Source organism: Podarcis pityusensis, assembly GCF_964106645.2.
Source record: "Podarcis pityusensis genome assembly, chromosome: 13".
Lineage (NCBI taxonomy): Eukaryota > Metazoa > Chordata > Lepidosauria > Squamata > Lacertidae > Podarcis > Podarcis pityusensis.
Genome location: NC_138038.1, coordinates 44,405,165 through 44,422,739, shown reverse-complemented (window position 1 = coordinate 44,422,739; position 17,575 = coordinate 44,405,165). Strand labels below are relative to the sequence as shown.

The following is a 17,575-nucleotide window of genomic DNA, read 5'->3' as shown; positions in this document are numbered from 1 at the left end:
ATAACATACTGGATTTGGCAAAGCCTTGCAAGTTGTTCTGGGTTCGTTGATACACAAGAGACCAGAGAAAGGCATGGTTGAACTACCTTGCCCTCCCTAACATGGAACACACTGAAGGCAAAGGTGAAGAACCTGTGGGTGTCCATAAATTGGACTACAAATCCCATCATCCCTCACCACGGGTGATGCTGGATGAAACTGACACCTAGAGGGCCACAGGTCCGCATCCTGCCATGCATGCCCCACCAAGTTCTAGGGAACCGTATAGGCTTGTACCTGCAACTCACCTCTCTCCTTGCAAACCTGTGCAGAAGGCATTAGTAAATCGTTTTCGGGAGGGGAGTGTGGATGTCACAAAGGATTCCTCCCTTAATAGGCTTGGTCAGCTCGATAATGCCAGATAAAGGTCTTTGTTGCAGAAAGCCTTGCTTTGTAGGACTTAAAATGTCTCCCCCAGCAAAGGGGGAATGGCTTCAAAAGATGAGACATTTAGGGAAGAATGAAGTCATGCTTGCAAGCTTCCTACAGGCAGTTGATTGGCCACAGTGAAAAGAGGACGATGGGATTAGATGGGTCTTTGATCTGATAAACCAGGGCTCTTTTTGTGCCCTTTTTCTGCTTCCAAGTACAAGAGAATTTGTGGGGCTGTGATGAGACAGATCCTCCAGACGTGGCCAACCCTCGTTTCTTGAAGCAGCAAGACAGAAAGACAAGCGAGAGCTTTGCAATACAAACGTTTAATCTTGACACTTTTGGTAATAGGTGGTGGTTTAACACCCCCTCCTTAATGTTCCTTCCCTCGGCCCCTGGGCAATGGCTAGAGCAGGTTCAGGCTTTATAGAAGTACTGTGCTGTCTTGGGGTGGGTGGGTGGGGGGTAAGGGGACAGCAGTGCCTCCCCCTTTTGCCCTGGAGCAGGAGGAAGAAAAGTTAAAAATTTGCCTAACTGGAGTAAATTGAGGGAGGCAAGAATCCCTCATTTGGATGGTAGAATAGCAGACTCGCAATTCACACACTGTAACAGTCAAACGGTGGCAAGGAAGGAGGGTGATTTCACAGGGATTAACTTTAGGGCAAGGTGTATGACCTAAGCTCCTCTCCCCCAAATCCAGACTGGGTTCTTGACCATTATTCCCTTTGTATTTGGGGGAAGGGAGAAGTCAAATGTGCAATACCGGAATCCACCCCATCAAAAGAAGAGATGAATTTTGCCACTTCATAGGGTGGCCCAAACCACCGCAAAACCTGGTGGGTGTTGATAAAGAGGCGCTTCTCACTGCCTTTTCAAGATGAATAGCTGCATCAACGAAATTACGGGTGTTGCAACGGAGGAAGGCCGTTGCAGGACTCAGCGGTGCTTTCTGCCATCAGCAGAGATCACCCCACACTTCACATTACGCAAATATTTTCTCAGGTAGGCAAACTCAAATGCATGCCAACAGGTGAACAGGATGGTATACTCTCCTGCCCACTTTTCTTTTCTTTTTACAATTTAAACGGGTTTGTAGTTATATGGCAGTGAAGGATTTTTTTAAGGATAGATGGGAGTCGGGGCAGGGAATGAGGAATCAGTTTCCTTACCACCAGCTTAAAAAAAATGAATCTCAGCAGACACGAGAGGTACAGCCCATCGGCCAACTAAGTCGAGCCGCGTACATAAATCCAGAGTTGCAAGGACTCCCATGAAAAGCAGGATTTCCAGAAAGGTATGCAAGGCCCTGCATGCATGGTTACATCTCACCTTGCAGCCCCACATTGTTTGGAACCACAACCAGAGGCAAGACGACACTATCTTTCTTCAGGCCTCAGCTCTAGTCGGAAAAAGCATCCGGACATCTGGGCCGGGGATGTCTGGATGCAGCGGGGAGGCCACCTCCACCCACCCCCATTGTATAGCGGTTGTTTTCTGATGGGGGCTGGTAACTTTTGCAGTGTCTGCATGGACAATGCACAGCCCAGAGGTCCAGGCACCTGCTTGCTAGCCACAGGGTCTTTTTTTTTTTTTTTTTGCCTTTTGTTCCAAGGCTCGGTCCCAAGTTAATTGAAGTGGAATTTGAAGTGGAAGTTCCCAGAACCAAAAGGGTTGAATTCGAAGGGCCACTGGTGCTGGTGTCCTGCCCCTCCCTGCTGGTTCTCTGGGTCCAGGGGGTCCTCGCCGGAGTCAAACTTCTGCCGCATTTCTGGAAGGGGGAAGAAAACAGAGAACAAAAACGTAGGGTGGGAAAGAGGTTGAAGAGACGGCCCCTGGGTCAAAAGAGGTGCAAGGCATATCTGGGTGGACACATGTGGGTGGGAGAAAAGGAGGGAGCCAGCTCTGGTCTTCGTATCTCTCAAGCACTCCTTGTTATCTTCAAATCTGAAAGATCTCATCCCCTCCATACGTGGATGTTTCTAGACCCATTTAAATACTTATTGTGTGCTAGATGGTGTACACACACACACACACACACACACACACACACACCCTACGTGGTCTCTGTCTGCGTGAATCAGTGAGATGCAGAGGTTAGACTAGGAGAGACTAGGATTCAAGTCGCACCCATTCACCAAGGTTATAAGGGTGATGATGGGACTATCACCAACTCACAGCTTGATCTGCCCACACAGGACTGTTGCAAGGTTAAAGGGGAAGAAGTACCATGCACAGTATCCTGAGCTCCTTGGAGGAAACTTGGAGTTTAAATGCTAGCAAGTACAGGGAAATTAGATGCAATCACCATTCTACTGGTACAGTTGTAACCCATTGCATACTCCCAAAATTCTAGTGGTTAAGGGGCAGGCTATCTTAGCAAAGAAGAACACATGCCAAATATGTATTCTTGCACTCTTTGTGCAAAACAACCAATTTATCGCCTACAGTGAAGCACACGCAAACCTGAATTTAATCAGGCAGGCCTTACCTGGATCTGTCAGGACCTCTTTAGCAGCTGCAATGTCAATGAATTTCTTCTCAGCCTCTTTTTTCTCATCTTCAGACTGGAAATTGTCAGGGTGCCATTGCTGAGCTAGCTTCCGGTAGGCTTTGATGATTTCCTGCTTATTTGCATTCCTAGAGTGGGGGACAGGGGGGAAACAGAAACTAAATTTTTTCCTTCATTTTCTTCAGTGATGTGAATGATAACAAATTTAAGCATGAAAGTTTCCACAGACTGTACAGCTCGGACATGGGTTCCAGTGCCATGGGTTTCAGAAGAATAGGAGAAGCAAAGTAGGTAAGTAAAAAGACGTTGCTATGTTTGGCCAACTGAGCTCAGCATTCAGTGTATGCAAGCTCTGGAGATATACAGAAATCTTTCATGTCTACCAGAGATTCCTGTGCAAACCCAAAGGCTTGCATATTCCTGCAGCAACCTAATTAGAGCCGCAAGAGAGTTGTTTTTCCCCATTGCCACCTCATAAAAACACTCTGCCAACCAACCAGTACATCTACTTTGCCGCATCAAATATTTACCCGAAACCTGGCCAGGCTGACTTTGTCTTTAAAACTATTGAAGTCGTTCCAATATTTATATCCTTTTGTGAGCGCCGGGTGGCTGGGTGGGGAGGGCAAGAGTTGAAAAGTTTAAAACTATGCTCTGGCAAAGCTATCACTTAAGGTCTGATTCAGTCAAAGTCAAGTCCCATTGAATTCAAGAATAGACAGGTGGTGGCTGTGCTTGGGCTGGTGTGTCTCAATTGCAGCCTTCTCTGGTGAAGGCTGAACTTACCACAGTTACACATAGAGAGAAGTCACGTTTGGATTAGACTACTGCTATGCATACTACATGGGGCTGCCCTTGAAAACTGTCCAACAGCATCAATGGGTTCAAAATAAATGAGGAGGTTGTGAGCCCAGTTTCTTGATTCAATTAAACCGATGCTATCAGCTGTATTGTCTCTCAATTTGTTTCCAGGTCCAATTCTGGACCAGGAAAGAGTTACAGAAAGTACATGCCATACCTCCGGATCCCAAGGATTTTGTAATAGTCCCGTTTCTTCGATTGCTTCAGCAGTTTCTGCGCCCTCTCCAACCCTTCTTTTAATTCCTCGTTTTCACCATCAAACTCTTTGGCCTCTTGATAGTCTTCAACCGCTACAAGGAAAGAGTTGGCTTTAATACAGGAGGAAAAGTGACTTTTTTGCAGCCACTTTTTTGAACTTTTGTCTCTTAACATCATTATCTCACAGGTCTGCGCACCTGGAATCTGACCAAAGTGCATGAAATCCAGAGAAAATAAAATATTCCTTTAAAAAGAACAGCCACATCCTTTATTACTGTAATAAAATAAAATGGAAAATTTTGAAAATTTTCAAGCAATGACCCTGTGCTTGGTCCAGTGAGCAGAGGGGGGCTGGACTAGATCAAGGCTTCTTAACTTGGGTCTCCTTCTGTTTTTGGACTACAAGCTCCCATCATCCCTAGCTGGCAGGACCAGTGGTCAGGGATGATGGGAACTGCAGTCCCAAAACAGCTGGAGACCCAAGTATGGGAAAACCCTGAACCAGATGATCCTCAGCGTACCTTCCAACTCTATGATTCTGCATGCAAAGCAGATGCTCTACCACGGAGCTGCGGTCCTGGCATGGTCCTCCTGCATCACCAACGCTTTTACCTTTTTCAAACTCCTCGTTCAGGATATAGGCTTCAGCTCTGTCACGCAAGATGAAGATGTTCCTGGGGTCGAGTTGGTGGGCTTCTGTGCAGATGTCTATAGCTTCATGAGGCTGTTTGCTCTGTGGCACACAAAAAGGGGAAGGGAATTTTTTTGCTACTGGTTTCCCAGCAATCATGTCCCCCCACCATATCTGCCCCATTGTCTATTCTGATCCAGTGGATCACTGTTATAGAGTAGAGAGATGGTGGTTCAAATCTTTCCTGAGATACAGGCCAGTTGCAGCTAACAGGGTGTCCTCTAGATGCTTGATGGATGATTCTGGTCAACCCTGTCCATTAGCCGTGCTGGCTGGGGGAATTGATGGCTGTTAGGGAGTCCAACACCAACTGGAGGTCACCCTGTTGGCTACTCTGATTGTAGGCCAACAAGTTTCATTTCTACAGGACGGAAGAAGCATGAGAAGGCTGAGAACATGACCAGGCACAGATAGGATACCAGCGGCAGACCAGGAAACCCAATGCAGATCCCTAGATTTCAAAACTGACATCTCTCTTACTTCTAAGGCTGTCAGAGTTCATTCTAAAATGGACAAAATTGCAATACTAGTGGTATGAATTTTCATTCGTTTATGCCAAATACTCTTGTAGTTGTATTTGATTGTTTACTCCTTTAATTAAACAACAAAACAAAGACAAGTTTGTTTTACTTCCTATTCATCTCCTCAGACAGGCTGAACCACACTGCCTTACCTTGGATAAACAGTGGCAGATGCGTCCTTTTGCCTTACTGGTATAGATCTCCACGTTGGGCTCAGTTTTCATGGCTGCTTTATACTTCTCAATGGCATCTTCGTACCTGTCCCCGGGAAATGACAGAGAAGACAACTGTATATGGAAAGGAAAGGAGCATGCGAACCTTGAGGCTGCACAATGCTCTCATCGACAAAGGGATAACGAGCAGCCAAAGAACTGAATGTGATTTGTCTGATTTTGTGGTCCATCTGTGTAACAGAAAGGCTGTGATTATTCTGCTATCACTCTACTCAAGTGCAGATTGCTACCGGGCCCCGGAGTGCAGCAACATTGTGTTTTCACAAACAAAACCACACGATAGACATCTATTAAATTATGAATAGTACAGAAGAGAGAGCTTTCTTTTCTCACAGCACTGGGGAAATGAAAGAAACAAGATGGACAATAGGTGAAGGAGCACTTCGCAACACATGATTATCTTACAAAACTCACTACTACAAGAAATGGTGACCAACTTAGATGGCTCCATGGGTAGCTGATAAGACCCATTTGCCACAAAGTTGTCTGATAGCTCCCCTTTTAAAGTCATACAAATCTGCCTTGTTAGAGAGCCGGGTGTTCTCAGCAGGCAAAGCACCATTTTCAGTTCTGTCTATCTCCAGTTAAAACAACCATGGGCTTCACAGCTGGGAAAAGACGCTCTGACCTGACCTCAGAGAACCAGTTCTGGGCTAGCGGTCTGACTCAGGATAAAAGGCAGCTTCATGTGACTTTCTAAAAAAAAAAAAAAAAGGGAGCAGACAGATTCATGAAGGATACCCATGGTTTGGGAGTGAACTTCCCAGAAATACGCTTTGTGTGGGATGGCTGCCTAGATGAATCCTTGGTCTGAACCAGCAACTTGGTTCTTGTTTTCTTATCTCAAGAATATCAGTTTACATTTTCTAGACTTAATGTACTGTAAATATGCTGCCTGTTGAAGTCTCAGAAACTGTTTATGTACTTAACAGAGTCTTGCACAGGTGTCCTCCCCTCTCTGTGAACAGCAGAAACAGAAGCGATGATACACGCTGAACAAATATATGCATACTGGTTCAACCCGCAAGCTCATAAAATGCTACAGAACAGAGCATTCCTCTGTACACCCTTTGCACATGCTTAGAGCATAATGATGGGCACAGAAGCCACTCAATGTGCGCTGCCGACTTCTAGCCAGCCACACATGCAAACAAGCAACCCAGGAAGGTTAAGGCGGGTGGACATAGGGAGGTACTCAGCGCACCTCTGAGATCTGATGTGCTCCTCGGCAGATTCCAGCTGCTTGGCGAGCTTCTTCACTTGCTTGTAGTGGGAGAAGCAGTCCTTGTCGTCCTGATCTAGCTTCAAGCACTCCCGCACTTGGCTGTGGAGGAAAAGAGACCGGGTCTAGATGCAACAGGAGGGACCCAAGACAGTGGAAAGGCCAGGAGGGTGCAGAAACTCCCTGCCTGTGCATTGCTGCTCCCCAGCTGCTTTGTTATTAAATCCAGACACAGTGCCTGGGATAAGAAGTATAGAACGGCCCCCCTGCACGTGTCTGTAACACACCGCACAACATATGCATGCACGCACCACTCACTTTAAGGACTCCTCGTGTTCCCCCAAGTTGTAATAGAGTTTGCTGAGCTTCAGGAAGGCCGCCCTGTTATCGTTACGCAGCTTGGTGGTGGGTTTCAGGTCCATGATGGCTTTGTTGTAGTCGCCAAGGTACAGGTAGCACTCAGCACGCAGCTCTTTTGCTTCTGGGTCCCAGGGGGAGATCTGGGGCACAGAGGAGAGGAAGTTAATATCCTCAAAGCCTCCTGCTGTGTTTACTTTAGAACCTTGGTTGGTAGCAGAGGAAGCTGCCTTACACAGAGTTGGGTGGCTGGTCCATCTAGCTCAGGATAGTCCACCCTGACTTGTCCACCCTGGCTCTCAAGGGTTTCAGCCAGGGAGTCTCTCTCCACCCTACCTGGAAATGCCAGGGATTACACTGTCAGGAGCAGGAATCCTAACATGCACCTGGGCCTCATTGCATGGAGGTGCTCTAATGCTCAGCTATGGCCCTCCCAACCCAAAAACTCATTTCTGCTATATTTATTCAGAGTTTTGTGTGTCTGTATAAATAAAATTTATTTATTATTCCCCTCCCCAGGACTTGATAGTGTGCCAAGCCCATTAGATTTTCACTGCTCTTTTCCAGCTTCAGGTGACCGGGGTGGGTGGAGATGAGGGAAGAGACAGAAGTAAAAGGTAAAAAGGCAAAGGACCTCTGGACAGTTAAGTCCATATACAGCTTTCCAGGTCCATGTGGCCAGCATGACTAAACTGCTTCTGGTGCAACGGAACACCGTGACGGAAACCAGAGCGCACGGAAATGCCATTTACTTTCCCACCGCAGTGGTACCTATTTATCTACTTGCACTGGTGTGCTTTCAAACTGCTAGGTTGACAGGAGCTGGGACAGAGCAATGGGAGCTCACCCCATGAAACCGCTGACCTTCCGATCAGCAAGCTCAAGAGGCTCAGTGGTTTAGACCACAGCACCACCCACTCCCTTTGGAAGAGGCAGAAGACGACAAGGACCATGCTATTTATTCCACTTCCATTTTTCCTCCAAGGTGGTGTACAAGGATTTCTCCTCCTCCACTTCATCCTCACAACAACCTTATGAGGTGTGTGAGGGTGAGAAAGAGTGCCTGGCCCAAGGCCACACAATGAGCTTCACAGCTGAATGGGGTTTGGAAGCCTGGTTTTCCAGGTTCTGGTCTCAATGTTCTAACAACGCAGGTTAAAAAGAGGATCCGTCCTCTCGCTCACACAGACACCACTTCTCCCCAGCCATTCCAAGCAATAGACAAGTTAAACACCCCCACATGTTGGCCCAAGAGGTGCTTACTGTGTGATTGTACTTCAACACAGCTGAATGACTTTTTAAGACTCTCATAGCACTCTCATACCAACTACCTCATTATAAAGACAGGATGGCAAGTTTCTGAGGCCCGTTAACCTGACCCATGACGCTGCTTAAATAAGAATATAAAGCTAGGAGGAGTTGAAGACAACATACCTCAATTGCTTGATCCAAAATACTGATTGCTCCCAGGTAGTTCTTCCTCTGGAAGGCAGTACGGGCTTCTTGCATGGAAAATTCTAGCTCAGAGACACGCGCAAGCTGCCTTTGGGCCTCTGTATTTTCCGGATTACTTTGGAGCTGATGAGATCATTTTTTCAATAAAATAAAACAGAACGCATGTATTAGGTCACTGAATATTTTAAGGAGTCAATCCAAATCTCTGAGCAGGTCCGAAAATGTCCATGTAGATGAAACAGGGAGAAAAGATGGGGGCCAATACAGAAAGAACAATGGTGTTGCGATGTATTTGGGGATTTGAAATTATGAGAAAGGTAATTTCCCAAGGTGCTCAGCTGGGCAGATATCCCACCATTCCTGGACCATTTCTGCTTGTTACAAAGTGAGCTTCCCCAAAGAATCATACGTGGTATTGTTTGCACACCACAGTGAAAGCAATATTTTGCATAACTGCAAGGTTTGAATCCAATGTGTGCTGCTGCAACTTCCTAACTGGCTAGAACGTACAAGCCCAAAGAATCCTGAGAACTGTAGTTTACCCCCACAGAACTAAACTAGACTCTTAAACTACAATTCCCAGGGTTCTTTGTGGGAAGATTTTAATGGATGGTGTGTATGCAGCCAGTGTTGAGCGGAGACTGGTGCTGAAGGCTACTGCTGCTGAGCTACACAGCCTTTCTGATGGCCCTGAAATGGAATTCTAAGGAGGCAAGAGAATATATTTCACCAGCGGTCCATTGCCAGACATGAAAATGAATGTGCATCGCTAGATGGGGCTCCTGCACCTGTGAGGTGGATGTGGGCAGATTGCTTACCACAGCTTCAAAGTCCTGCTTGGCCTCCTGCGTGCTGCCTTGTTTCAGGAGGATGTTGCCTCGCTGTAATCGGGCCTGTGGGACAGAAAACCCCCCAGATCCTTTAAGACAAGTGTGACGGGGAAGTAGGTTTGGGTGACAGCAATCATTTCCTGCTTGGAAACAGGAAGCTTATCAGTTGGGTTGCACAAACTGCTTGTGCACAAACCGTTTGCGCTTGTGCACATTTGCAAACACACACAAGGAAGGATAGAGTAAGAATATGCAGGGCCCCGATTATATAGCAAAACGGGAAACTTCACAAATATACCCACCGCACAAAGCTGCTCATGCATCCAGATTCCTTAGAAGGACACCATGGCAAAGGGAAGACCAGCCTGGCCTCATTCATCAGTACAAGGTGAGCAGCTGCAGGGACCTTACTATCTCCCTGCAGCTCGCTACCCCCCACCTCCAAAAAAAAAAAAGGGAACTTGCTCTGTGCCGCTTGCCTTGGGACAGCAGTATTGAGGGGAAGACACACAAGGGCTGCTAGGCAATTTAAAATAACAAAACCATATGGATCTAATGTGTTGCAAGCTATCCCTGAAATCGGCTGATCAGAAGACAGGATAGAACATCTTTAAAAATAAAACGAATAATGGCTGCGGATTAGCTATAACCCGTATCAACGGCATCTGCCAGCATGCCCATGCTATTCAGAATCATTCTCCACCCATGCAAGAGGCACTGAAAGAGGAAGCAGGGGACTGATTTGAATCATTCAAACTGGTTCTCTGAGCTGGAAACAAACCCTTCTCCCTGCACCCTTTCCCATTAAGAAGGTCTTAGTGGGGAGGGGGAGAACACACACACACACACACACACACACACACACAACTTACAGCCATGAAATCCGGCTTGAGCTCAATAGCCTTTGAGAGGTCAGGGAGCGCCGACTTGAACTTGCCCATGGCTAAGTAGATAGTTGCCCTTTTGTAGTAGGTAAGATAGTTTTTGGGATCACTTTCTAGGAGAGTCGAGGGGGGGAAAAAACCAAACAGAAATAAATGTCAGTATGCTTAACAGAACGTATCCTGTGTGAGATGCGTACGGATCTGCATCTGCACCCTGGCCCCCTCATGAGTAGCAACATAAACTAATAATTATAGGGATAGGCTGGATTTGCTGTGGTTTAGCTCTTTCACATGCATTTCTCTGAACCAACTGCAGCTATATTTATGATTTAAAATTATACAAAAAACAACAGATCAGGTAGTGGAACCATTACCTTCCAAGGGCCCTCTAACTTATACCTTGAGAGAGCTCAGAAGTCGAGTGACACACCGACACTGAGATGGCAGCAAAGCCCATAAGACACCTGTCAGTTAGATGCCTCAGGGATGACAGTCAAAACAGGCTATATTACTCACCCACTGCAGAGTGGTAGTGTGATAGTGCCTCAGCCAGCTGCCCAGCGGCCAATAGCTTCCGCCCCATTTCCAGGTGGTTTTCTATCTCAGCTTGGCCAGCAGCCAGCAAACCTGCAAGGTATGAAATGGTTTGTGAGACCAATAGCCATTGTAACAGAGCAGGAGAAAGAGAGGTGTGAGTAGAGGACATATGCATGCCTCTACTTGGGGGGAGGGGCAAGCAAAATAGCAGGACACCTGCTCTGCATAAGATGATCTTGGAAGTACAACAGCAGGGATAATTAAGTTAGCAACCTAAGGGTTAATTCTATTTACAGATAGCCAGCCAACCAAGAAAATGGTGGAGGTGTTGCCTAGCAACCAGTCAGAAGGGCATGGTGCTTGCTGAGGTAACTCACGCTCTGACTGGCTATGTAGTTCTGAGAGTTTTCCCCTATATGTGCAGTTGTACATCTTCCTGCTGTGAACAAGGCCTTAATTAAGAAACAGAAAAACCTGTTTATTTCTCCTCATATTTATGTACTGCTTTTGTTCAGGTCACACATTAAAGCATTATTAGTTTCTTTTCTCTCTGGACTCTCTGCTATTGAAGGGACTCTGTTAAAAACTCCTTAGCATTTCCAGGGGGAGAATCAAGTAGAATGAGATGTGAAAGATCACTTCTGGAAACTCCAGTCAGTTACTGGTTCCAGAACCAGGTATTCTGCCAATCGCAGTTTTTTTCACACTGCATAGCTTTCTGCAAACCCAGAAGGTGTGTCCTGCTGACGTAAGCCTGAAGGGCAAGTAGCTCTAGAACTGGTTTGCTGTTTTTATAAATTCAACAAACAATGAAACCATTTTTAAAACTAAATCCATCGTGTTCTGCCTCCTGTCACTTATCTTTGTGTCCCATATAAGATGCAAAGATCAATCAACACCATCTCCCCAGACCCATGGAAACATCTAGAGCGATCTATTGGACTAGAGACTTTAATATACATCACAAACTTGTTCCAAGTGGCGGTTCCAACTTCAAACTACTGTACTGTTACACCTTTCCCCAAGAAACAACATACTAGCTGCTATCGTTGCTTATGTATGGCACGTAAAGAAATATTAAAGATACATTAGGAAAACATGCGTATGGTTTTATAATCAAGGGATGTTCCCTTCAGTTAGGTTATCCGACAGGTCCTGTACAGTCCTGCCTCTGTTTGGGTAAATAATAAGTGTACTCCTTGTGGAGAAAACTGGGAGTAGGGCAGAGGGAGCAACTACCTCAACCAATATTGACTGGCAGCCGGCAGGAACCTTCCACCAGATGCAAAAGATCAGAAGTGCAAGGCATGAGTTGCGGAAGATGGAGGAGAACACTAAGGACTAGAAACATGCTAAGTGAGAGTGGCAATGAAAAGGGGCGGGGCTACAAGCATATGGGCGGGGTTACAAGGCGCGTCAACGTGAGAGGGCGGGGCCCGTGGCGGGCGGGGCTTAGAAGGTGGGTTGGGGGCGTCAGAGCGAACCCTGACGCGGAGGACCCGGCAACACAGGAGGAGGGGAGAGAGAAAGGGACGGGGCGACCGCCTACGCAGGGGGCGGGGCCAGCAGAAGCCCTGTCGCTGAGGGCAAAGAGGAAACGACCCCTCGCCTCCCGGTTACCATGGTTACCTGGCAACTGCAGGTCCAGCAAAACGCACAGCAAGGACGCGACCCACAGCAGCCGCCTCTCGCAGCCCCCAGGGCCCAGCCCGGGGTTGTCCCCGCCTCTGCCGAGCAGCCCCAGGCCGCGCCACACCGGCTGCTGCCCGGACTCCATGTCCCAGCTCCGGACCCAACTCACTTCCGCTTCCTCGTCGGCGAAAACCATTTCCGGCCGCTCTAGCCTCTTACTTGTCTCTTCTTCTAGGCTACGTCAACGAGCCGACTCGGCCTCCCTACTCCTCCAATCGCGTCAAGGAAAGGGGACAGGGGGAAAAGGGGGGAAAGGAGCTGCTGGCCAATCAGCTTCCATTTCGTGGATGCCGTGGAACTTAGATAGCCAATCAGCGCCACATGAAGTCCCGGCGCACCACGTGGGCGGATGCGCTTCGTGGTCTTTGCAGAGCCAAGTCGGGGGTGAGATTCCGATGCACGTGTGGATACGATAATGGGGGGATACTTTTGCAGGGTGGGATTATGATGGTAATGAAAATTCTAATGATGACCGGTCGTCATCGTCCTAATAATAATAATCATACTTGCTAGTCATAAATGTAATAATTATGAATTATTAAATTCAGTCCTTGTGAATTTCTTCAGTGAGTGAACTGGAGCAAGAAAAGAGGTGCACATGGGCTCAGCTTCTCCCACCGCTCTGGCTCATGCGGCTCAATCCTAAAGAGTACCTCTGAGCATGTGCAGAGCGACTTCCTTCCTTGGCTGAATCATCACAATCCCTCCCACCACATTTGAGAACCTGAAGTCCTAGTATCAGTCTGGTTATAAAATAAAACACTGCGTGTGTGTTTGCCTGTGTGTTGAAATGGGCAGAACTTGTTCTGCTTATAGTTATTTTAACAGGTTTGACTAAGAGAGCCTGTGCCAGCGTTTGGTAACTCGATGAGCTCTAGCGATGCATTGATATTTCCCAATGTTTATCTTTCAAGAACAATAGCTTCGGACTCCTTTTCAGTAATCTAGTTATTTGATTGTGAGCTCGCAGGCATAGTTAGGTCAGGCTTCCCACTTACATCCCTTTAGAAGTCATACATAATAATGATCATGACATGCAGCTTCTTAATGCAAAGAGGGAGGGGAAGACTGCAGCAACTGCATAGGTGGTGTAGACTTCGTGCATTTTTGATAACCAGCTCTCCTCTTCCTTCACCCCGCCATCCAGAGAGTGTGCCAGGGATGCACCCATCCTAATGGAGCCAGGCTGCAAGCGCCGGAAAACGGTGGAGCTTAACGGGGCCTCCACATGGGACGTGCTTCCTGTTCTTTCTGAGAGGGAATCCCAGAGTGTGGTTCTAATCCCTGCCTTTGCTGCACCCATCCTGGACAAGAAGGAGGCCTGCCGCCTGGTGAGGGAGGTCTCTGCCGCCTACCCACTGGGGGACCACTCGCACTTGAAACGCGTCCGTCCCTGCGTCTCCGCGGAGAGCGCCCACCCACTGGAGATGATCCTGTGCCTGGCTAGCCCCAGACCGGAGCAGGATGGCTCGCAGTCCCTTGCTGCCCTTTTCCCCGATGGCCAGGTCGACCCACGTGGCTTGGGGGAGCCTTTTCTGACCCTGGTGCCAGCCTTCCCGCCCTTGACCCGCCCCCAGTATGAGGAAGCCTCCTCGCACTGGCCTGTCTCTTTCCATGAGAACAAGCGCATCAGCCGGGCTCTCAGCGGCTGCCTCTTCACTCCCTCGGAAAAGGCCGCCATGCAAAGCCATATGGAGCTGGCTATCCGAGCGGCGCGAGAAGGTGCGCGGCTCAACATGGAGCCAGTGGGGGCCGTGGTGGTTGACCAAGCTTCTGGGAGAGTTCTGGCGGCGGCGCATGACTGCAGGAAAGGCTTCAACCCGTTGCTGCACGCCGCTATGGTTTGCATCGACCTGGTGGCCTGCGGCCAGGGAGGTGGGGCGTACGGTTACAAAGATTACCCTTCCTGTACCTTCTTTCAGCCGGATGGCGACTCAGGCCATTCCTCCTCGTCGGGCGACGGGCTCCCCTATATCTGCACCGGCTACGATATGTACTTGACGCGGGAGCCGTGTGTGATGTGTGCCATGGCTCTGGTGCACTCGCGCATCGGACGGGTTTTCTACGGCGTGCCGTCCGCTCACGGCGCCCTGGGGACCAACTACCACATCCACCGCCGCAAGGACCTGAACCACCACTTTGAGGTGTTCCACGGCGTTTTGGAAGACCAGTGCCGCAGCTTGGCACATATTTCGGTGCCCGGGGAATCACGGAAAGACAGTCCTTGAGGAGGATATTTCTTGTTCTGCTTCCTTTTAAACTTTTTATAATATATATTATGTATGTCTTATTTTAAGAGAAGTAGCGTGTCTGCGGAGCTTTGGAATGTGTACAGTGGTACCTCGGGTTAAGTACTTTATTTGTTCCGGAGGTCTGTTCTTAACCTGAAACTGTTCTTAACCTGAAGCACCACTTTAGCTAATGGGGCCTCCTGCTGCTGCCGTGTCGCCGGAGCATGATTTCTGTTCTCATCCTGAAGCAAAGTTCTTAACCTGAGGTACTATTTCTGGGTTAGCGGAGTCTGTAACCTGAAGCGTATGTAACCTGAAGCGTATGTAACCCGAGGTACCACTGTATTTGTGTGTGTGGGGTTGTCTCTCATTTTAACCCTTTTTACTGTTCTCTTTTTTTCTTTTGAAATACATTATTTAAAGAACAGTCATGTGTCTGTGGTAACTGGGAATTTGGAGTACCTGAAACTGAGCAGTGATCCTCTACAGATTTTTGGCACTTGTGAGAATTTTTTTGTGCATTGTGAGAAATGATGACTAGGGAAAACCTCTGCTTATAAATGGTCCTATGTGCAGTTTTGAGGTTCATGAGTGGGACCTGCAAGAAAATGTTGCAGTGTGGAAAGCCCTTTTTCAGGATGCCAGTACCTCCCTTCGCTTGATCTGCAGCAGTTGGTCAACTTTCCACAGCTACTGAGCATGTCCAGACCTCATCGGTGTTTTGTGGTCCCCTCAGTTTTTCTTTCTAATAATAATAATAAATTTTTATTTGTATCCCGCCCTCCCCAGCCGAGGCCAGGCTCAGAGCGGCTAACACCATAAAAACAACACAAAACGTAACTTTAAAATAACCTACATCACAAAAGTAACATTCAACAACCATTAGGATAATATAAAATAATAATAATATCAACACATAAAAGTTAAACAGAAATCCACTCAACAGTTACAATAAATAATTTCTAAACTATAATCAATAAAACAAACAAAAAAATTTGAGAAGCCGAGACTAGAGGGTGGAGCAAGGCAGGTGGAAAGAGGCCTTGGCTGACGAAGTCTCTCCCCTAAAGTTGTTTTGTACATCTACGTACCTGGGATTTCACTTGAGCCTGCTGATACCTCCTTTGTGGATCCCCCCCCCCCACATAGGGATTCATGCTTGGAAAATTCAGGCAATTCACCACAATGTTGATGACCCCAATGTACACTTCATGTGGGGAATACTACACATATTTCATTGTATTCCTGACTCCTATCCTATCAGCCAGCATGAAAAGGGATCTTTTTAGCCACTATATGCCCCAAAGCTAAGCATTTGGGAACACTGAAAATACAAGGTGCTTCAGTTTCAGAAGAAGGTACTTCAAGATCTGTTACTTAAAGGGAGATTTACGGAAAACAACTTAAAGTCACTCCAAAATAAGATATTGGAGCACTCCAAATCATGTATGCGCACAGAAAATAGTACATCAAGCTGAAGGGCAACACATGGAGATCTGCCTGGATTGTTGCAACACACTCCTAATTTTTATTAAATGTATAATTAGAAGATTATTGTATGATCTTAGAACAGCTGTGGCTGCAATTCTCATGAAGGGACCCAACACTTTTGAGTTTGCCACTATGCTGTTGCCTTGTATGAATACAGAAAACCGGCACTGGCAGTGACAGGCGGCTGCATTCAAGAGTGGCGCCAAAGGAATGTGAGCCTAGTCCATGCCATTTTAGGGGATGAAGCTTAATTTTCGCAAGATTTGTCAGTGAAGGGGGTCTTAAAAATATGTTTTTGCTTGGGAAGAACTCAAATCTGCTATTGGGCAGCATTTAGTTTGGTAAATGATGAGGAAGCATATAAACTGCTTTTGGGGAACCAAAGAATTTTAATTTTAACTTCTGAAAATGTCAGGTAATGCTGAATAATAATAATATAAATAAATAAAGAATATATCTAAATAAAGAATATATCTATATATCTATATCTATATATATTGATATATAGATATAAAGATATATGGATATATAATATAACTGCATATTTTGGCAATCATTTTTAAATATTTCCATGCAAGTTTACATGCATTTTACTTACCAAGAAAAAAACCCTAAATTATATTAATATAACCAATATCATTTGTATTGCCAAGTCATGTTTCAACTTTTTAGCACCTCACATTTGGGGAATTTGCAAATTCAATTCAAAGCCAACCTTCCCCCTCCCAATGCCCATCAGTATGCAAAGGTGAGGAAGTCAATATGTTTTAGACCCAGAATTGCTTGTCAGAATTCGCTGGCTCTAAAATGCACCGCATCGTTTCAAATCCATGGTCCTATTTCAATTGACAGTCTTTCATTGCTTTGTAATACGCAGCAACGACTATTTAGGAATGTAATGCAAACCTTATCCTCGTGGAGCAGAGTGGCGCAGCGGAAGCGTGCTGGGCCCATAACCCAGAGGTCGATGGATCGAAACCATCCTCTGCTAAGTTTGATTTTTTTTTTTTTTTTGAGGGTGACATTTTAATTTGGTAGCAATGTGGAAGAAGACAAATACCTCCTTGAAATTAATATGCAGGCAATTCGAGTCTCAAATAGCTGCAATACCTTCCAGTTTAGATGTCTGGAGACAGAAGTCTTTTGTTTAAATAACTCTGTTTCCCCTTCAGGGAAAGGAAGACGCCAATCAATGGGTTATATCAGGGTCCACTCGAGCAGTACAAACTTAACTATGATTACTCATAAAAGGTATTGAAAAATATGTCTTTCTGTAATAGTTAGCCGTTGATTTGTGTGGGTTTTTTAAAAATTGTATATATCATTCTGGTAAATCGCTTTGTGTTGTTTTTTGAATGAAATTGCGGTATATAAGCATTTTTTAAAATGCATTTAAAAATCTATTGCATTCAACGGGGCTCGCTCCCGCGTAAATGGGGGTGAAGCAGCCCC

The 17,575-nt window shown here is 46.5% G+C and overlaps 2 protein-coding genes across 4 annotated transcripts; one reads left to right on the top strand and one right to left on the bottom strand.

Annotated features, from left to right (window-relative positions):
* Nucleotides 1-721: 721 nt before the first annotated feature.
* On the bottom strand, nucleotides 722-12,552 carry LOC308461102 (dnaJ homolog subfamily C member 3-like). The gene is made up of 12 exons (XM_080977727.1): nucleotides 12,339-12,552; nucleotides 10,689-10,799; nucleotides 10,161-10,285; nucleotides 9,277-9,351; nucleotides 8,438-8,581; nucleotides 6,965-7,146; nucleotides 6,629-6,748; nucleotides 5,344-5,449; nucleotides 4,592-4,712; nucleotides 3,939-4,071; nucleotides 2,900-3,048; nucleotides 722-2,179 (listed from the first exon to the last, which is right to left on the bottom strand). Exons 1-12 carry the CDS (start codon nucleotides 12,535-12,537, stop codon nucleotides 2,037-2,039), a joined length of 1,608 nt encoding a protein of 535 aa, XP_080833853.1. The 5' UTR covers nucleotides 12,538-12,552; the 3' UTR covers nucleotides 722-2,036.
* Nucleotides 12,553-12,609: 57 nt separating this feature from the next.
* On the top strand, nucleotides 12,610-15,059 carry ADAT3 (adenosine deaminase tRNA specific 3). Of its 3 annotated transcripts, none has more exons than XM_080977732.1 (2): nucleotides 12,610-12,785; nucleotides 13,549-15,059. In XM_080977732.1, exons 1-2 carry the CDS (start codon nucleotides 12,751-12,753, stop codon nucleotides 14,627-14,629), a joined length of 1,116 nt encoding a protein of 371 aa, XP_080833858.1. In that variant the 5' UTR covers nucleotides 12,610-12,750; the 3' UTR covers nucleotides 14,630-15,059. The 3 variants fall into 3 exon arrangements, with proteins under 3 accessions (XP_080833858.1, XP_080833860.1, XP_080833859.1); XM_080977734.1 differs by having other exon boundaries at nucleotides 12,753-12,837; XM_080977733.1 differs by having other exon boundaries at nucleotides 12,768-12,851.
* The last annotated feature ends 2,516 nt before the right edge of the window (nucleotides 15,060-17,575 follow it).

Coding starts and splice junctions, on each gene's coding strand:
- LOC308461102 (XM_080977727.1), bottom strand. CDS start 12,537: ATGGTTTTCGCCGACGAGGAAGCGGAAGTGAGTTGGGTCCGGAGCTGG. Junction 4,713..5,343: donor TCTGCCACTGTTTATCCAAG/GTAAGGCAGTGT, acceptor TGTGTGCCACAG/AGCAAACAGCCTCATGAAGC. Junction 4,072..4,591: donor GAACGAGGAGTTTGAAAAAG/GTAAAAGCGTTG, acceptor CTTTCCTTGTAG/CGGTTGAAGACTATCAAGAG.
- ADAT3 (XM_080977732.1), top strand. CDS start 12,751: ATGCGCTTCGTGGTCTTTGCAGAGCCAAGTCGGGG. Junction 12,786..13,548: donor TTTGCAGAGCCAAGTCGGGG/GTGAGATTCCGA, acceptor CCCGCCATCCAG/AGAGTGTGCCAGGGATGCAC.